The sequence below is a fragment of the Oryzias latipes genome, chromosome 4, assembly GCF_053564925.1.
Source record: "Oryzias latipes strain Hd-rR chromosome 4, Olatipes_Hd-rR_3.1".
Lineage (NCBI taxonomy): Eukaryota > Metazoa > Chordata > Actinopteri > Beloniformes > Adrianichthyidae > Oryzias > Oryzias latipes.
The window spans coordinates 27,925,783-27,943,906 of NC_136240.1; the positions used below are offsets into that span (position 1 = coordinate 27,925,783).

General features: G+C 38.0%; 1 protein-coding gene and 1 long non-coding RNA gene across 3 annotated transcripts in view; one reads left to right on the plus strand and one right to left on the minus strand.

The window, feature by feature from the left end:
* Nucleotides 1-32: 32 nt before the first annotated feature.
* Nucleotides 33-5,727, plus strand: LOC110015032 (uncharacterized). The gene is made up of 3 exons (XR_002290087.3): nucleotides 33-3,242; nucleotides 3,366-3,434; nucleotides 3,554-5,727. It is a non-coding gene; the product is annotated as an uncharacterized LOC110015032 (long non-coding RNA).
* Nucleotides 5,070-18,124, minus strand: part of efna2b (ephrin-A2b) — a 112,302-nt gene continuing 99,247 nt past the window's right edge. For both annotated transcript variants that reach the window (XM_078946220.1, XM_004068259.5), the window contains 3 exons: nucleotides 17,104-17,396; nucleotides 14,348-14,413; nucleotides 5,070-8,825 (listed from right to left, as the gene is read on the minus strand). In XM_078946220.1, the coding sequence (XP_078802346.1) occupies nucleotides 8,698-8,825; nucleotides 14,348-14,413; nucleotides 17,104-17,396 (487 nt within the window). In that variant the 3' untranslated portion in view covers nucleotides 5,070-8,697. The remainder of the gene's footprint in view (nucleotides 8,826-14,347; nucleotides 14,414-17,103; nucleotides 17,397-18,124) is intronic.

Here is an 18,124-nt window from a genome sequence, read left to right on the forward strand (position 1 = left end):
TCCCAATAGCGGGCTCATTAAACTCCGGCTCCCAGGAAGCAGCACCCCAGGGACCCAGACTGCCCCCTCCCCTCTGCAGGAGTCGTGTTTTCCGCTCGTCCTCCTCCATCTCCTCTTCATCACGACCCCTGCAGGATCTCATTGGGACCTGAAATAGGCTCAATAACTCCTAACCCCGAACAGAGCTGTTTAACCCGTTTGTTTATGTGCTGGTGTTAAACCACTGTTTCACATCTTCAGGATTCAATCATTTACTTTATCAACAACATATGAAAATAAAAGCACTAAGGGTTCAAATCACTGAGATTAATGTATATTTCAACAACACATCCCCACTTCTTAACTAAAAAAGCTAAATAAATAAAAATACTAACTTGTTTACTTTTTCTTATTTATATAAGATAATCGAGTTAACTTATGGAAGCATGTGTGTCTCATATTTCAAAATAAAAGTAATTAACTCTGCAATAACTTCAATTACATTACTGATTCCTTTTTAAAAATTCTATTGGATGACATGGACCAGGAAGAACAATTTTTGGCAAAATAACCTGACAGCGTATTGCACTGCAGTACAAAATAGTAAACCTTAACCCTTGTGCTATCCTAGACAATTTAGCATTGGGAGTTGGGTCATCTAGACCCACTAGACAGTGTTCTGAACCTTTTTTCTTCAGTGATTTGTGATCTTCACTGGTGTCCATGGATTACATGAAATCTTTCCACCTTTATCCACCTTTGTCATGGTAGGGAGAACACGTCAATGTAAGGGTGGGGTCATAGCACAAGTGTTAAAGAAGTGTCCATGCTTTTTGCCAAGATGGTCAGATTTTAAGGTGAAAATGACTGAGGGCAAACTAACCGGCCTGTAATTCCTTGAACCTGCATTTTTAATAACACTGAAAGGCAACAAAATACTTTAAATTCTATTGCTTTTTGTTTCCTCACATAGAACAGAAATACGTCTTAATACATTTTCCCCCAAATAACTGATTTTTGTATTTGAAAAAGTCTGTTTTTGATGTTGTCTCATCATTAATGTGAAGATCTACAGTCAATCTGTATTCCAGTTTTAAGTCTTTCAGTCTGTCTGTATCAGCATTTCTATGCTGAGATCTGTCTCATCCACTGAAGGAGACGCTTTTCAAGAACATGATGAAAGCTCTCACCACTGAGCGGCGTTCAGAAACAACCACATTCATTATTATAAATCAAAGGGCCACAGATCTAAAGAAGCCGGATCTAAACATGACAAGCAGAATAAGGTTTTGTGCAGAATGCAGAGACTTTAGTCTGTATATTTAAGATGGAGATAGAATAGGAGTGTCATTTTGTCAATACGAGATATTTTAGGATCTCCTGCATCTGTAAATACGTGATACAGCATGTTGGAGGAAATTCGAAGGTCAAACATACTGCCAAAGGAAAGGAAGGCCGAGAGATGTAACACTCTCCATGCTGAAGGTAGGAAGATGCATGAACTCAACAGCCTTTTAGAGGTAAAAGAAAGCTTAGCTGGATCATTTAGCAGAAACCAGCGATTGTGGAAATCAAACAGTGGCATTCCTCAGAATTATTTAGCAAGAGAAGTTGCTTGTAACCCTTGTGCTATCCTAGGCACTTTACCATTGCAGACCCACTAGACAGTGCGCTGAACCTTTTTTCTTCAATTATTTGTGAACTTCACTGATGTCCATAGATGACATGAAATCTTTCCACCTTTATCCACCTTTGTCATGGTAGGAATAACACGTCAATGTAAGGGTGGGGTCATCTAAGATAGCACAAGCGTTATTCATAGCAAATCCAAAGAGTCAGTGTCTGAGGACTGTAACTTCCCCAGAATGTCACTAGAGATGACAACAGTTTCTCCTCCAAGGTTCTTTCAGCTGCGCTCCTCACGAGTCATCACAGCAAATCTTCCACCTCTGTCTAATTCCACCCTTCGTCCCTCAACCCCCTTCATGTCCAGTTCTACATCATCCATGATGACAGTCAACAATGTCCCTCCTCTTAATGGGTCCAAGCATCTGCTTCCCTGCATTTATTTCTAAAACATCCACCGTGATCTGTTGCTCTGATTGATTCATTCTGGATTCTATCCATCCTCGTCCAAAGAGAGAACCTCAACATCTTCACCTCTGTTACCTCCAGGCGTCTGCAGCCTTCAACGCTGAACACCCATTCAGGCTGGTTTCTCATCTTTTATTGATATACTGTATATAGCTGAACTTTTGATCAATTAAAAAATGGAAAAATTGAGAAGATAGCATTTTAACCTATGACTTTGGTTTTTACTCTTAAGAAAGACATACACTTAAATAGAATACTTCAACCAAAAGTGTTATGCAATCAAAATAGAGGTTTTTTTAAAAACATTATTTATAGGTCTACTTTGGTTAGCCGCCCCTACTTCCCTCTAAATATGTAAATATTAATTCATTCGTTTTAGATCCAGTGGAAAAGTATATGAAGTCCATATGAATAGGACTTACATCTATTTCTCTTCTTCCTTCTTGACTGCAACTAAATGTTATTTTACAGCATGAGATAATTTGATTGAAATACATCCTAATAATAAGCAGAGCTTAAAGAATTTCAAACTTCTCAACAATAATTTGCTCAACATTTCAAATGTATGCATTCTTGGAAAAATACAAGCCCTTTTGATTTGATTGCAATGTCAGCAGCAGTGACAATTTATTTTTACTAAGTTTATTGCTGTTACAGAAGCAACTTAGCCATAAATTCATAAATCTAATACACTAAATTTAAATCAGTGCTATGATTTTGTTTGTCTTCAGCCAGAGAGACACAACGGAGGAGTGAAAAACCCTACATGTCGCTCTGGAGCCTCAGGTTGCAGGCTCCTGGTGTAACCCTTGTGCTCTCCTGGGTACTTTAACAATGGGAGTTGGGTCATCCACCACTCTCTGCTGCTCTGGACTGTTGACCGTGCTCCAAATCTAGAAGCCCGTCTCTCTTTCTATCACACTGTCTCTCAACTTTTCTTCTTCGATCATGTCAGCTGACTTTCCCTGTCACAGTCCCAGCATTTGAAATGCTCCTCCTGACACATTGTTCATGTCTGGTTGTCCCTGGCTGCTTCCTCCAGCTCCTCTGGGGTCCCTGGGCCAACTGAGGGATGTCGTTTTTCCAGCGTGTCCTGGCTCTGCTCAATGGGACATGTCTGGAACACCTCCCCAGGGAGGCATCCAGGAGGTGTCCAAACCAGATGCCAGGTTAGCTTCTCCTAATATGGATATTTTTCATTTTACACCAGTAATTTGCCTTTTCTTTTATAAACCCATCATAGCAGAGTTGTTTGCTTTTGTCTGAGTAAGTGGAGTTCTTGTTTTAACCAGACGAAAGATGCTAATCTGAGTACACAGCGCCTCCTGTTGGTTGCCTGGTCAAACGAGATGCAATGACAGGTGAGAGTTTCAGTTTTTCAAGCCAACAGAACTGTTTAAATCATTTTGCAGAAGCAGTTCAAAATGTTTCAGACAGAGACCTTTGTCCTGAGCAGAGACACAGGGCCTGTTGTTTTCAGGGCTGGATCCAGGTGGAGGCAGTATGGTATGGAGCCAATCTGGCTACTGTTGGGAAAAGGTGGGGTACGCCCTGGATAGGTCAAGGGTCAGTTGCAGGGTCACACACTCATGTGCACAACTACAGGTAATTTACAGATACAAACTGTTCATCTATCACCATAGCAAAAAAAATAAAAAAAATAAAAAAGAGTGTCTGGTCTTGCAGCACAGAAACAGTACTTTATAGGATTTTTAACAACTTGCTTATCTATGAGCTCTGGTAGATTCAGTTTTTTTTTAATCTTTCAGCTGAGTTGAAATCTTTAAAATTGGATTTTTCTGTTTTCCTAAAATTGTCCCACATGCATTTATGGACAAAATTCTCAGTGGTCAAAAGTATTCTGCTGCGTCTGAACTGACCCTGCTATTTTTGATTGTATATTTTGCCATTTGATTTGAGCTAGAAAATATATATAAAATTTTTTGCAGATTTATCTTACTTTAACATCCGTGACCCTTCAGTTTGCAAACACAAGTTGTGCACTTTTTTCATTGCTGTTATTTTTCTCTTTCAAAGAAAATATGCTCCGTTTTCAGTTTCATATGGAGTTACATTTGCACCAAATCTTTTAACCAATGTTTTTTGTATCAAGATTTGGTACAAATATTGCTCCAGTAAGATGTTCGCAGCAAAGGAATAAGGAAACAAAAACATTTTGGAATAACGGCGCCATCTGGTGGACAAAGTACAAAATTGTAAACCAGCTTCTGTCAGAACTGTAAAACCATCACAAACCTCGACCTAAATAGATGTTTTTGTTGAGCTAAAGTTGGTCTCAAAAATAGAATTTGTTTGCTTACAAAGGAGATTTTTTGTTGTCAGGATTTTTGCTAATATAACTAATGGAAACTGTTGTTTTTTTACAGCTTCATCCATTTTTGTCTAATTTAAGAAACAGAGATAAAAATATGAGAACGCTTTAATAAGAAAAAGTTAAAATTAAATATTTGATGTGGAGTTCTGAGATGAATTTAGGACAAAAGTTAAAAAAAAGGTTTGTGTTTAGATTTTGCCTTTTGATGTAACAATGGGGTTAACAATAAATCTTTTACAGTTGAAAAGGAACATTATTTCACCTTGTAAGTCTCAGACTGTAGATGTGCTGCTGCTGATTTTACATCCCTAAATCTGTTAATTGTGATTGGCTGTTTAGAATAAACCACACATCATTTATTACCTGCCAATGACTTTCTGACCTGCAAAGCTTTTTTCTTTGTGGTGAAGAACTTTCTTTATGTCTAAATTCAATCAAATAAAATAAAAATAATGAAAGATAAAATAAACAACAGAAATTTAAACAAAAGACATTAAAATGAAAAAAGATTTTTTTAATTTTAAAATTAAATCTAATATCAAATTAAGTTAAATCAAAATAAACTGATAGTGCAGCGTTCCTTTCTTCTCTGCGCTTCATCCTGTGGACGTTTTAACTTCAGGCAAGTAAACCAGTCAAAATGAACGAGTCAAGGCCGGAAAACTGTCTCTCGTGGGACTTTTATTCAATTATTGGTGAATTTATCAAGCACAAATTTCATTTCTTAACCTCTTCTCTCTGAGATTTTCAAACAAAATTCACTCAATAGATGTCTGCTGTCACATTTTTCCTGCTCATGCAGCGCAGGCGTACACAGGAGACCTGATGACCTCCGACCTCTCATCAGCTCTTCAGCCAATCAGATAAATGTATTCTTTACAACAGGACTTTATAAGCATCCAATAAGAAAATATACGAAAACAGATTTTATTTTGCATTTGAAAGAATAGAATTTGCAGATGTTTGATGTAGAAAAAGCTTTTTCTTCTCCAGAGATGGCAAGGAGGTCTCACTCTGACAAACTTTTTTTCCCCATTTATTTCACAGAGTCCTTTACATTTTCTTTATGCTACGAAAAACCGATTCAGTCCACAAAAATCCATTAAGATCCACTGAAGTGTCACTCGCCAACAGAACCAGAATTCACGGGACTACGGGGACCAGAATGCATTGAGATGCAAGCAAGAACAGAAGGAAGACAACAACTACAGCATCAACGACAACAACAAACATCAGACGTCAGTTTTCATATAAACTTTCTCCGGCGAAAAAAATGGCACAAATAAAATTAAGAACTGAGTTTTTCTTCTTTTCATAAAGTTTTCCTGTCGATTCCTTAGGAGTTGCTAAACATCACCTTTTATCCACCACCACAGTGCATTCATATGATATACTGCATTTTCCAGCACGCCCCTGCTTACAAGGACACGCCCCCTCCTGATGGAGAAACTGCATGAGGACATGAAGAAAAATAAATGTGGGTGGGACAAAGAGCTCGACCACACAATGTCACCGCCACAGTCCATAAAAACGTAGCACCAGCGGGGGGAGAAAAGGCCATTTTTGATTTGCTCGTTACCACAAAACATTCGGTTTTATTAAGAAGAAAAATTGATAATAAAGCTCCTCCCCTTTTTTCTAACCCAGCCCACAAATGACAAGACTGCTGTTATGTAGCCCCGCCCACTGAGAATCTTCTAAAAAAAAAATAATAAAAAGTTACAGAAGAGTCTTTGGCAGATTTACAGAAAGAAAAGGCTGAAAAGCGTCTGGATTTTGGAGATCTGATGAAGAAAATTATTGTCTGAAGTTAGCCACGCCCTCCAGCTGGCGATGAGTGAGGATATCGACAACACAGTTCAGTCTTTTCTGTGGCGTTTAATTCTCAGTGATGCCATCCTTGTTTGTAAAAGACAACAGACAAGTACAGTTTTTGGGCTGATGAGGTCCAGCAGAACCACCGCAGTAAATCCATCTGTCAAAGGAGGACTTTTAAGTTGAAGGTCAGACTCCACCGCCACGGGAAAAGACGAGATGCTTTCTTGAGAAGAGGCTTAAAGTTCCTGATTGAATTGATTTATTTTAACCATAGACCACATCAATGTTTTAGCACAACACAAAAATCCATGCGGGTAAGAGGAATTATCAGAAAAGACTCAACATTCTCTGTGTTGGATGAATCCACAGACGGAACACCTGCAGTCTCCGAAAGGTTTAGGTCCAATCTGGTTACTGAAGTGCTGTGTTTTAGCTTTTAAATGAAATATTGGTGTGTGTTTTTTTAAATGAATAAAACATAATGGGAAATGGCACAGGTTCATATGAATTCCTTTCAAAGTAAAAGACATCTTGTATTTCATGTGATCATCTCAAATGTAGTAGTGGGTAGTATAATGTCAGTAGTAATTTAAAAAAAAAAGTTTATTTTTACTGTTTGTGGTGCATCTCAACCTGAAATTTTTCAATCTAACAAATTAAAATTAATTTAGAACTAATAAAATGAACTTTGCTGTTTTTCTTTAGACCAGAAGGTGCACCTAAAATCCATGAATTTGTTTAAAAATGGAAAGTCCGCCCCATAAATCAGTATAATTCTGCCTAAAGTTACTGACTTCAAATTGATTTTCTGTGGTAAACAGTGCTGAAAAATCTGTCAAAATGTTTAAGAACAATGTTGGTAAACTACAAAGCTGCTTTGCTTAAAGGATTGTTGGAAAATTATGGCTACCAATGTCAGGAACCTTGCAAAATGATACGTACTGTCTTTCAACTGTAAATAGATGAAATAAAGTTTGAGTTAAAAGACTCTACTTTTTACTTTACCGTTACTTTTTAAACCTAAAAACTTTTATCTATTTATTTAAAGAGCCTTTATTGAGGGGCAAAAGAGCCCCATATGGCTCCGGAGCCTCAGGTTGCTCATCCCTAACATGTTTTTAAGCATCCTTTTCATCAATTTTATAAAAGCTCAAAGTTGACATCGTAAATGTAGAAAAAACTTTGATAAATAAAGAAATATGATATTATAATTTCAGCCTTAATCTCTTAGCAATGTCTTTCAAAACATTTTAAATAAAGGACATGTATGTAATGTGCAGCAGGTTTAATTGGAATATTCACTCCTTATTAAACATCTCAGAATACATCAATAACATTCAGATTTTGCAATTATTTACAAATTGCTTTATAGTTTTTTTAAGTGTTGACAACATACACAGAAATCAATATTTTTTTGTAACTAAAATTTCTAATGTTATGGTGTTTTTTCTCTTCTAAACATTACAGCTGGATGTGTATCTTAAATTAGTTGTGAAATGCATTCTGCTCCGTGACCACTAGATGGGAGTATTGGCCTTATTTTGCCAATGCGGTCCAGGTGTCCGCAGCTTTACTTCATAAAACAGTTTTTCGTCTTTCCAACCACGAGACTGAAAAAACTGTAAAGGCAATAATTAATGATGCTATAAACATAAACAATTTTCTGTTATTACGGCCACATTCATGACTTGTTCGTGTTAGATAACTCATGAGCATAGAAAAAAATCTTTACACAAATGAGTTTCCTGACTTCCTATCTCACCTGACGTTGTCATGGTAACCGCGCAACCCCTTAAGTCTATGCAGCAGAGGTAAAAAAGTTTTCTGGATTGATCACCGATGTGGGCGCTGTCTTGAGGTGAGATCACAGCGACAACTTTACCCTTAGGTCAGCGTAATCCAGACACACGTGAGGTCATCAGACTTGTCACATCAATCGAGAACATACTTCAACACAACCATAGCTCATTGAATATTGATCATTGAATGATGCAGACACAGAGGCATCTGCTGAAAAATTATCTTTGACACACAGGCATTAAAAAACAAATCGCAGCACATATTTATCAGCCTTGGAAAAAACATGTAAATAGCAAAGATTTAGAGAGGATCCAAATGATGGACAACAACTCAGCAAGTTCTGCAGTAATGGTTATGGAGAAGAAGGTGTTAAAGCATTGATGTGGTCTCCAGGTTTGGCTTTAGTTAAAGAGGTTATTGAAAGGTTTTGTGTACTCGGATGAGCTACAACGTCGGTGCTGAAACCTGCTAGTTCTGGATTAAAAAGAAATAATCCAGGTTCTTTTTGGGAGACGGAATTCTCTGTTCGTTCTGTCTTCAAACTGAATGTTTGCGGAAATCCCAAACTCCTCTCAGCGCTGAACTGAATCCCTCAGGTTGATCCTCAAATCATGATAAGAGTCAGAGGTCGACGAAATAGAGGAAGTCTGCTGGAATCTGAGGAGGAAATGCTACGAGGAAGCAAGGACCAGGAGGATGAGGAGTAGGCTGAGCAGAGCGGGGGATGGCAGCGTCAGGCTGCAGGCGCCGGTGGTGTCATCCGTCAGGAAGGGTTCTGGTGACTCGTACACAGAGTCATCTAAAAGAGAGAACAGAGCTGTGTTAGAACACAGAGCAAACTGACTAAAGATAGAAGTTGCTGCCCCAGTGGTTCTCCCTGTGCTTTACTTTACCATAAAATAAACTTTTTTTTCAGTGATCAATAAATTAATTTAAATTGGGGCTACGCACTTACACTTTTCTCCACTAGAGGGCTCTGATTGACATTTCATAAGAAACAAGTTGAAGTAACAGACTCAGTTTCTGCCAGAGTATATAAGTTACATTTATTTTGATGCCTTTACTTTAGTTTTTGCAAACATGTTAGTCCTTAAATAAAGATTTACAACATCATTTACTTCAGAAGACTGTACTCATAGCTACTGTATTCATATAGTTACTTCTTTTTTTTGGAAAAATTAGTCAATTGTAGGGATGCATATTAGGATAAAAGTGGAACTGTCAGCGCTGGACACTGAAGATTTCTAACAGTTAATCTCTTAAACACAGTTTAGCTGAGACTGTAAAACCACAATGTGGCTCCAATAAAAATGCTGTTTGCTAACGCAGCAGTGATGCACGGCAAAGGTAAAGCATTTGTTAAATACCAAAAATTCCTCATACCTGGGAAAAAGGAAGAATGAGAAGCACAATCTTTGATAAACGAAAGCTAAAGTTTAAATATTGGATATTTATTATTAGTCTTTGCTCGATTAAAACAGTGGATTAAAAGATTGTGCATCACATGTGATCTAGACATCAGTGAAAATTTGTTCTTACTAAATAGGAGGGATGCTACTCGTTCGAAAAAATTATAATTTTTATTCCAACTTAGGAAAATCCTTGATTTTTTTTTTTACTTGTCCTGAGCAAACATATGAGAGCTGAAGGACTCTAGTGTTGGACATATTTTACTGTTACAACATGAAACTTCTGAGACACAAGGTGTGTATTTATATGAACCCCTTTTTTAATTTAGGCTAAACTTTATTTATATTGATTAAAGATTTATCTGGTTTTTGTTGGACCAAATGGAAAAGAAGAGAGAGGGATGTTGGGGGGGGGGTAAGGGCACAAATAAGAGAGGGATGGGGGGGGGGGGGGGGGGGGTTGAGGAAATTAGAAGGTGATTATAGAAGCAGGGGTTGCTGAGTTGCTGGAGGTTTATAACCATTACTGTCAGGTGTAAATGTTAGTGTAAAGGGGCGGGGCCTGTCCACACACACTCAAATGTTGCGAACGTACCTGTTAGCTCCAAAAATCTTCACATACAAACATTTCAACATGTAAACAACTAAAGTTCACACGCTCATACTTATGCATACAAACCATCACAAGTAAAGCATTTCATTCTGTCACACATACTATCTGTGCAAAAGTCAGCTGACACCTTGTCTCAGGTAAGTGTTTATCTTTTGCTGAGGTGGTCAACTCCACACCAAGAGCCCCACGGAAGCAGCAGTGGCAGCCAGGACCCCCCGGGACCCGCACAGTATAGCAGCATAGCACTTTTTTTACCATTTGCTTTTTTACTCTTAGTCAAGTAATTATTCCTATAACCACTTTTTACTTCAATTCGAGTAACATTGTTTGTTAGCAAAGATACTTCTTTTTTTGCAGATGTCTAGAGTGGTGGACTAAGAATCAGGGTTAGTGCCAACTTTAGGTTCTGTTCCTACAGGCAGGTTTCAGCTCGTGGACATCAAACTTAAAACCAAATCAATTATCTTCTTTATTTTCTCTTCAGTACTGTTCCATCATCTTCAAGAATCTCAGATAAATGTGATCGTATAAAGTGAAGAGCAGGAATGACTGATAGAGGAGGAGCCTTAAAGCTGTCAGCTGTTGTGAATCTCAGGGTGGAAGTGGAACAGATAAATGCAGAAAGTTGTGTCGGGGAGAACATTCGATGTGAAACCAAAATCAAATAACATTTACTAATCCCAAACAGAACTTTCAGTCCGGATCGGTTGTGGCTCAGGTTAACAACAACCACAACCACCGCATGTTCAAGGCTGAGGAAATCAAAGGAAAGCCAGAAGTGTAAGTCTTATCAGGAACTTTGAATGTTGGAACCTTAGGGAAAGGTAAAGAGCTGGTCGACATGATGGGAAGAAGAAAGGTGGATGTCCTGTGTGGTGAGAAATGTGAAGAAGACAAGGACACAGCAGATGACCAAGACTGCTCTGTGGTTTTTAGAGAGGAGTTGAATCAGGCTTTGGAAGGTTCTTCCAGATCACATGTGTCAAACTCAAGGCCCGCGGGCCAAATGTGGCCCGCCATGTCATTTTATGTGGCCCGCGAGAGCATAAAAGTTTTTAATTTCTTGAAATAAAAAATAAAAATTGGTGTGTATTTATTCATATCTAGGGGAAATCAGACTTAAAATATCGAATTAAGCAACTATACATTAGGACACTGTCAATATAACCTAACCTGTCAGAATTAAATTTAAAAGGATTTATGGTAGAGTAACAAGCAAATATATGTTTTCTATGCAACTGTGATTGTCACTTTAAAAAGTTATAGTAAATAAATAATCAGTTATTTAACATTAAGGAGTAGTTACATTTATTTTTCATTACATTTAGTTATATGTATAAGTTATCTGGCCCTTTGAGGACAGCCGCTATGCTGATGTGGCCCTCAGTGGACATGAGTTTGACACCCCTGTTCCAGATGATTGGACGACCACAGCTGGGAGGAGGTGCTTGGTGTGTCATCTGGATTGATAGGTAGACTTAGTGGTGGAGTTAAAAAGTTCCAGTGTGTTGAAAGGAAGAGGTTTGCTTGGACAAAGTGAGACACAGAGAGTAGAAAAGACAGCAGACAGATGTACTGGGAGTTGTGGGTGAGGCGAGATGAGCATCCCCGCCCCCTCTTCCCCTTTTCTGGTTGTTGAGAGCTCAATGCAAGGTGTTTGTAGCCTGCCCAGTGTATTTTCTATGTCACAAACAAAATCTTATTCCAACGGCATTTTTTCTTCTGCTCCTGATTCACAATGTACAAAAAGAAATACTCAGAAATGTAACTACCTCTATGGACCAGCGAAATGTATGGAAGCGATTCTGTAGCATAATTAAAAATGAAAGTCAATGCCAAAAAAGGCTTTTTCATTTTCAAAATGAAGCTGCATTTGTTGACTCAAAATTTAAAAGGAAAAGCAATCCGCCAAACCGCTTTTTCTTTTTCTTCTTCAACATCGCTTATTCTGTCACTTAATTAAAATGGTAGTGAAAATGGTATTTGACATTTCATTTTCAAAAAGTTTAGTAGTTGTGTAGCAAAATTCATTTAGAAATATCTAATTTAACAAATAAAATTGATTAACAGAAATGCTTTTTCATTTTCAAAATGAAGCTGCATCAAATGACTCAAAATTAAAATGAAAAAGCAATCCGCAAAAATGCTTTTTCCTTTACTTAACCCCTCTTTTTGAAAATGAAATGTCAAATACTATTTTCATTATCATTTTAATTAAGTGTTGAAGAAGAAAATGAAAAAGCATTTTGGTGGATTGCTTTTTCTTTTTAATTTTGGGTCAAGAAATGCATCTTCATTTTGAAATTGAAAAAGCATTTCTGGATTTGACTTTTATTTTTTATTATGCTACAGAGTCGCTTCCATAGCATAGATCTAAAGAGTCCGAAATTGATTATAAAAAAAAATGTAATAAACATCCTGTATTCAATTTGTCCACCTTTATTGTAAAAGGATGATTGATGGAGTGTCAGACAGAATTTGGGGAAACAATTTGCCCGCTTTGGTTTATTCATTTTCTCTTCTGAATTCTGGGTAATTTGCTGTTCAACCTTTTTGGGCCAATCAGCCGGAGTGTATAATCCACACGCCTAATGAACACCTTTTCTCCTCGGTCCACTGCGTTTCCTCCACAAATCCTCCTTCTCTCCAGCACATCGGCTCCCGGTGGCGCCGTTTGTTGATGAAAGCTGATTTGTTGGAGCGACGGCGGATCTCCCACCAGTGATGGTGTAAATGTGTTAATGCTGTTTTCTGCACTGACAGTTAAATTCTCATAAACTGCTTTAAAAGCGTGAGGAGGAAGTGTTTAATGCCTTCTCACTGACAGCTGCGAGTCTTCACACTCCCCCTGCTTTAAACTGACATTTACAGTTTTACAAGAAGGAGGAGGGATTAATTAGGCATCCAGAGGAGTTCGGAGCCTGATGGCTCATCACTCAGTGGACATCCATTTCACTAAATACATAAAGAACAAGAAGAAAAAAAGCTCTTTAAACTGCTTACATGTTGGAGTTTCAGTAAATTGCAGGTTGGCTTTCGATCCCCAAAGCAGACTTGACTTTGATTAACACATATTCGTCCCAGCTTGCAACAGTTTCAACCATATTTCAACTCATATTTGTGTTATGAGTACACAAATGATTTTTTTTTTTTTACTAATCATCATGTGAGATTTCTGCAAACACAAGTTAAAACAGGTTTACTCCATAAGACTCTGTAGGCTGAATTTGTATAATATTATATTATCTACTGCGTTTGTTTTAGCTACAAGTTTGTAAGGTTTTACCACTGATGCAATTGACACAATGAGAGTTTTCATTCAACACCAACCTCTTGTTTGTGGTACATGGTGTCTAATCACTGGGTCAACTGCTTGTTAATGCAAATTTCTAATCAGCCAATCACATGGCAGCTACTCATGCATTTAGGCCTGGTCAAGACAATCTGCCGCAGTTCAAACAGAGCATCAGAATGGGAAAGTAAAGTGATTTATGTGACTTTGAACGTGGCATGGTTGTTGGTGCCAGACGGGATGGTCTGAGTTTACATGGTCCAAAAAAGAGAAAATATCTAGTGAAGAGCAGTTCTGTGGAAATAACTTTATTCATGGGCAACAGTAGCTCAAATAACCACTGGTTATAACGGAGGTCTGGAGAAGAGCATCTCTGAACACACAACACGTCCAACCTAGAGGCAGATGGGCTACAGCAGCAGACGACCATACCAGGAGCCACTCCTGTCAGCTAAGAACAGGAAACTGAGGCTAAAATTCACACAGGCTCACCAAAACTGGACAATAGAAGATTGGAAAAACGTTGTCTATTCTGATGACTCCATGAAGAAATGACCCAGCTGGGATTCCGGCCTACTTGGGGTGAGATGGTGATGCTATTCACCATCCAGAGTACACCAGCTTCGAGCTCGGAAATATTTATGGTGGCCTTGTTGTCATTAAATGGCAGAAGACAATGTTTTTCTTGTACTCACAGAAGGAAGCTTCAAACCAGACCCAGAACTGATTGATGTAGTCAGATCTTGTTGGTCTGGGACACTTTATGGTCCCTGCAAATGAGCTACACTGGGATAAAGGAGGCTCTGGAGATGTCCATTCAAGCTTGAAAATCCTTATTGATAAATAATGGTAAAATTATTATTTTTTTTACTTACTATAAACTACTGTTTTCTTAATTATTAGATATTTTGAAGATGTGTGTTCCCACATTTTTGGGTTCCTCAGATAATGGAATAAGATTAAGCCCTAATAAAATAATGTCTATTTATAAAGATATATATACTTACTGGTTGGTTTGACATAGATTTTGAGCTTCAAGCATGGTTTCCCAGCCAGGTTGGGATGTGGTGATGCTGCAGGGAAGAAATACAAAATCAAAAATCCATTTATTTTGGACAAACTCTACAGCAGTTTACTTTACAGCTGTAAAAAATTAAGTTAGGGTTAATTGCCGACAAAGTGTGCATTATCACTTTTTACTTTCGGACGGCTGCTTCCGCGAAGGGCTTAAAAAGTGATAATGCATACTTCGAAGGCCATTTACCCTTACTTAATGCACACCCAGCAGCAAATCCCAATCAAGTATTCACCCGGACTATGGTATAAATGTGTAATAAAAAACAGAAGCCAGGATAAAGTAGAGTATACTACACTATTCAAGTTTTAAGAAGAAATTATAAGTACTTACTAAAACAACCAATATAATCACAGTCTGGTTAATGTGATTTTGAATAGTTTAACCCTCCAGGACTTACAATTAAGTTGGAACAGACTCAGGCAACTCACGCTCAAGCGACCACTTTCACCAAAAGTCTATTTTAAGCACACGTATTTGTGCTTTTCGGGCTTCCGCAATCAAAATCCTCGCTTTCAAGCATCACTTTGCAAGTTTTTAGGTCAGTTTTTGGGCTCTATGTACAGAATGCGCTGCTACTGAACGCCCAGTTAAAGTCAAAACAGTTGAACCTTGACCAATCAGAGACCCGGATGTTGTGGTGATGTATGGATACTGTTTCTTTTAATTCATGAAAGTGCCAACCGTCTGAAAATTGATCATGGAGGATAAATTAATATTTGCGATTTGTGCCCGGCTAAAATTCTATGACGTCAGGTCTTTCATAAATTGGAATAGAACTGTGGAAGAAAAAGTCTGGGACAAGATTTATGAGATTTGCACCGCTTCAACATTTCGCACCAGACCTTCTCCAACTGTAGGTTGGAACACCATATGCTAAATGCACATTCAGGAACTTGAGTTCAGGACATTGTTGAATGTGCAACACATGCGGTGTGAATGTGGTATTACAGCCGCGAAGTACTTACGCAATCAGTCAATTCTGAAAAGCTGCTTTTCTCCGCTTTAGAATCGGCTGAATCACATCGGTCGCGAAGGTACGAAAGGTCAAAGAGCATGTGTTATTTTCACCGGTGACATATCCGATGTTAAAGGGTTACGGTTGTATCCACCAAAGTTTTTGACCAAGTTAAATTGCAAAATTTAAAGAATTGGGAGAAATAATTTTCTGCCTCATGTGATTGTACTCTGCTGGTTAAATTAGCTTGCCAAGCATAAGCCAAGTTTTTTTTGGCTCCCTTTATTGTTTGCAAAATCAGTAAATAGCAAATCCAAGGTCAGACCCCTTTAGCAACAGTTGATCAAACCTTAATTAGTATAACAGAAAATTCTTCTTTTCTATAAAGACATTTTATAACATGTGCAGTTTCATTTTCTTTGTTCTGCTCTCTGACTCTGGCCTGCAGTGGATGTTTTATTCATGCATCTGCTCTGAAACTGACGCGTTCATTACAAACACGCAAACGCGATCATTAAGTGCCATTTAAAACAAAACTCTCAGCTTGAGGCTTTTCGGTCCAAACGAGCTACAATTTAGGAAATGTTTTCCAGCTTGAAGAACAAATTATGTCTGGACAGAACAAACTGACAGCAGCCTGTGTTTCTGTGGCTTTTCATAGTCCTGGCTCTTTTGTCGTCTGAGCCAGGCAGGAAACCTGGGGGGCGTTTGATTTCGCTGATCGGACAATCAACAACACAGATATCAGGTAATTGGTGAGCAGCATGCAGAGCTAAATATTTGGCTCATTTACCAACTGAGAACAGTCACCTGATAAGGACAGTTTTTAAATCAGCTACATCAAAAACCTGCATTTATATCCTTTGAGGCTTTGCATATCTTTAAAAGCTTGTGATAAAAAAAATATAAATAAATATAATTAGTGACTTATTACGTGAAACTTTAGTCTTTTTTTGATAGATGAAAGTCTCTGCCATCAGACATTATACTAAACTGTTGTTTCTACAACAATAGAAGCTTTATATCCAGCCAGAACACATAAACCAATAAAATTGGCTTTTTCTTATTGGTCAACATCTCAGGTTGGCTTTGCTTCTTGTTTAGAGGTGGAGCCTACTGTTAAATCCTTGCATCAAAACGCATACATGTGATGGGAGATTTCTTTAAATTGTGGACAGAATTTCAACTGGGTCTGAATGAAACTTTGGGTAAAACTATACTTTTTACCTTATTCTCCACAATATAGACAAAAAGAATATATAAAACTGGTAGTTTGATGTGGAGCTGAGGTTTTTTGTCTTTGTTTAGAGAGGTAAAGTCCGAGGACTTGCAACTGAAACCTGCATTCATTTGTTTGTTTTAGTCACCAAAACTGGCTTAATACAAACACAGCATGTGGAGACTGGCTGATTTTTTCAGCAGACTCCTGGCCAGTTTATATTATCCTTAACTAGGATGCAGCTCTGGGACAAAATCCTATGGTTTTTTTGTTTTGTGTGTGACTATACTGAGTTCAGCTTTGTGTTTGTCTGTAAAAAACAAATTGTACTTCGGTTTAATCCTTTTCTAGATCATAATGTAATTCCAACTTTATAACTATAAATAAATAAATGATTCTGTTTATTATGTTATTGAGACGGATGTGTAATTTTTGTTTTTATATCATTGTCCTTCATGGCTTACAGATTCCTGAATGCTTACCAAGGCAGCACATGTAATGTAGTACTCACAGATGTAGTAGTACTCGTGACCCGGTCTGAACTCAAAGCCCAGGCTGAAGGGCGTGAACAGCTGGAACTTCTCAGAGAACTTGAGCGGCCCGTTGGGGCTCTGGGGCCGGTTACACTCCCAGCGTTTAAAGCCCTTCCTGTGATGGTCGCAGCTCGTGTACCCGTCGTAGTTCACCATGTACAAGATGTAATGCTCCATGCGCTCCGCTGGCTCCGCCCTCTCGTAGTGAGGACAGTAGATGTCTAAGTAGTCGTTGATCGCCACCTCCACCGTGTAGTCACCTCGAAAGAACCTGAGGAAGACAAATTCTTTGGTTCATATGCCGATTCAGCTTAAGGAGTCTTTTTGGTTCTACTGTCTGCTGGAAAAGAGCGACCAAAAGTGTTTTTTAATTAATGGAATAGTTAACAAAGAACAAAAACAAAAAATAGATTTGTTTATTTAAAAAAACACTTTTTCCACTTGTGCTTCCCTTTCTATTACAATTTACCTATGAAATAAATACAAGGAAGCAATATTTGACGAGCTAAATGTAGGAGGGTTTTGTCAACTTTATCCCTGAAGGCTTTTTTGTCGCTAACAGTCGCAGCACAGAGGTAGAGACCTTTGCAGGAGGAATGAACCTTCCTGTTGTGGAGTCTGACAAAACAACAGTTGATTCATAATTCAAATAATGTTTGATTTAACCTTCCTCTTATTTTCTGGTCGGCACCGACCCAGTTTTACTTGTAAAAGCATAAAAAACGACCAGAATTTGTTTGACAATAAACTTTATCTCAACAAAATTAATTTGTTGTTTTGCTTATGCTTGCTTATAAATCTGTATTGTTCTGATTTAGTCTGTTTTTTATTTTTCTATATTTCTGTGAGGCAAAAAAGTATTTAGTCAGCCACCAATTGTGCAAAACCGACCCGTTACCAAAAGTAACAAAAAAGCTAACAGGAAAAATGCAACTCTACTGTTGAGAAACTTGCAGAAACTTTCTTTGGTTTCGATCAAACGTCTGCTGCTCACAACTT